The 2,146-nt window shown below is 24.7% G+C and overlaps 1 protein-coding gene across 1 annotated transcript; it reads right to left on the reverse strand.

Annotated features, from left to right (window-relative positions):
- Positions 1-787: 787 nt before the first annotated feature.
- On the reverse strand, positions 788-1,624 carry EIN_516780 (hypothetical protein; the record flags this gene model as incomplete). Its single annotated transcript, XM_004253525.1, has 2 exons — positions 788-1,299; positions 1,333-1,624. The coding sequence occupies 2 exons, from the start codon at positions 1,622-1,624 to the stop codon at positions 788-790; spliced, it is 804 nt and encodes a 267-aa protein (XP_004253573.1).
- Positions 1,625-2,146: the final 522 nt, after the last annotated feature.

Genomic DNA, 2,146 nt, shown 5'->3' on the forward strand with positions numbered 1-2,146 from the left:
GGCCAATTTTGTTATTTGATGATTCATTTTGAATCAAATTCGAATCATTTTTTATTTTTGAATAAAAAACACCAAAAAGGAAGAAAAAGAAATAAAAAGAAACTATAATAACCCGACTTTTTTATTTTTTCCGTGTTCTGGAAGTAAAAAACACAATAATTTGGGTAAAAGAAGAAAAAGGAAAATGGGTGTGGGGTTTTCTCCAGGTGTGGGTTTCTCGCCTCACTTTAGTTGATTTTATAATTCAAAGAGAAAAAATGTTGAACCAAACACAAATGTTGTGAAACTCCTTGTCGGACTTTTGTATGTGTATTCGCACAAAAAAATCATAAGCTTTGTGAGAGATATCTTTTTCATTATTATAAATTGTGCATTTTTTTATAGCAACTTTGGATATAAAAATTTTTTAACCTATGGCCTTTATGTGTTTAGAAATTGAAGAAAACAACGACGAGTTAATGTCAATTTTTAAATCGACTGTTCTATGGTTTGTTTGTTTCAAGAAACTGTTTGTATGTGATAATACTTGAAAATACTTATTTTTTTGATATTTTAATTTTAATTGTGAATTGCTTAGTTATAATACTTAAAATCAGATAGCATTTACAGTTGCTAAGAAAATTATAATTAGATAGCCAAATACAATTATGTTATTTAAAAATATGTTACTAAAATATTTGTTTGTTAATCGGGTTTTTTGTGTGTATTACAATACATATTTTAACTCTTTTTTATAAACCATGTTGTTATAATAAAAAAACATTTTATTTCTAACAAAGACAAAAAATCAATTGATGTAATGCACTTCTGTGTTTATAGGAAAACACTCACAACCAATTGACACATTAAGTGACAATATATTCACAGTTGTCAGTTTGTAACAGTCACCAAAACAAGCAAATCCAATTGATGAAACGTTTGATGGTATTGTAATATTGATTAGACTATAACACTCGAAAAAACAATAATCACCAATAGACACAACACTTAATGGTATTTCTATACTTTTTAGTTTTTCACACATAGCAAAACATTTATAACTTAATTTTGTAATTGTCGGTGGTAATATCACACTAACCAGATTATCGCAATGACAAAAACTATAATCGCCTAATAAAGTCACATTTGAAGGAACAGTAAGATTAATCAAAGTAGTATTAAAATAAAAACATTTTTCGCCAATTGATTTGACTATTAATGGAATAGTATCACCAAACGTTTTTCTGTCGTTTTTTGTGTATGTCACATTTTTAAATATAACATTTTTATATTTTATGTTTTTGTCAACAATTGTAAAATCTACACTAAACTAAACAATAATTAGATAATAACTTTTTATTGCAATTTTAATATTTGGTTTGTGTGTATTTTCACAATAATCACTATTTGGCGTAGTGATTAAAAATACATTTAAAAAAATTTCATCTTCTTTGTGATACAAATAAAGTGTTAAAATTTTTGGAAAATAATTAATAGTTTTGTCTGTGACTGGAACTGGATTATAATGAAACTTTTTCATAGTGTTTTTGTACTTCTTGCACACAATTTCCAGTTTTATAATATCTCTAATCGTCTCAAAATATTTCGAGACAACCATGATGTGATAAGTATCAAGTTTGGACATTTTAATCTAAATTTTAATTTGGTTATCTGTGTTTAAATTTTCGTGAAACAAAAAAATAAAAGTCATTTAAAATGCAAAAAAAACATTTTGAATTATTTATTATGAACAATGATAAATAAATTAATGGTTAATAAAATATATAAAGTAGTTGAGAAATTCACTTAACACTTAGAAGCTATACAAAATAATATTTTTGGGAAATGATGCATCAAATACAACAATAGTTTAAAATGAAAATTACATTACTACAACAATAGTTTACTTTAAATTATAAAGTCTGTTTTCTATTTAACGATATTCTAAAAATATAACAAAGAAAAGAACTAGACCCAAAATATTAAACCATTATTTACTATACTCAATATCGCTAATTAAAAACCATTAACTATTAATAAAATTATCATAAATTAGAACTAATGATAAACAATTATTTTGAGCATTGACTTTTTTCAAATCATTTGTTGTCGTCTTCAATTTGACCCAAATGATAATTTGACATGTCTAATCTATAAATATGACATT

This window comes from Entamoeba invadens, assembly GCF_000330505.1.
Source record: "Entamoeba invadens IP1 unplaced genomic scaffold scaff_1105074726239, whole genome shotgun sequence".
In the NCBI taxonomy this organism is placed as follows: domain Eukaryota; phylum Evosea; order Mastigamoebida; family Endamoebidae; genus Entamoeba; species Entamoeba invadens.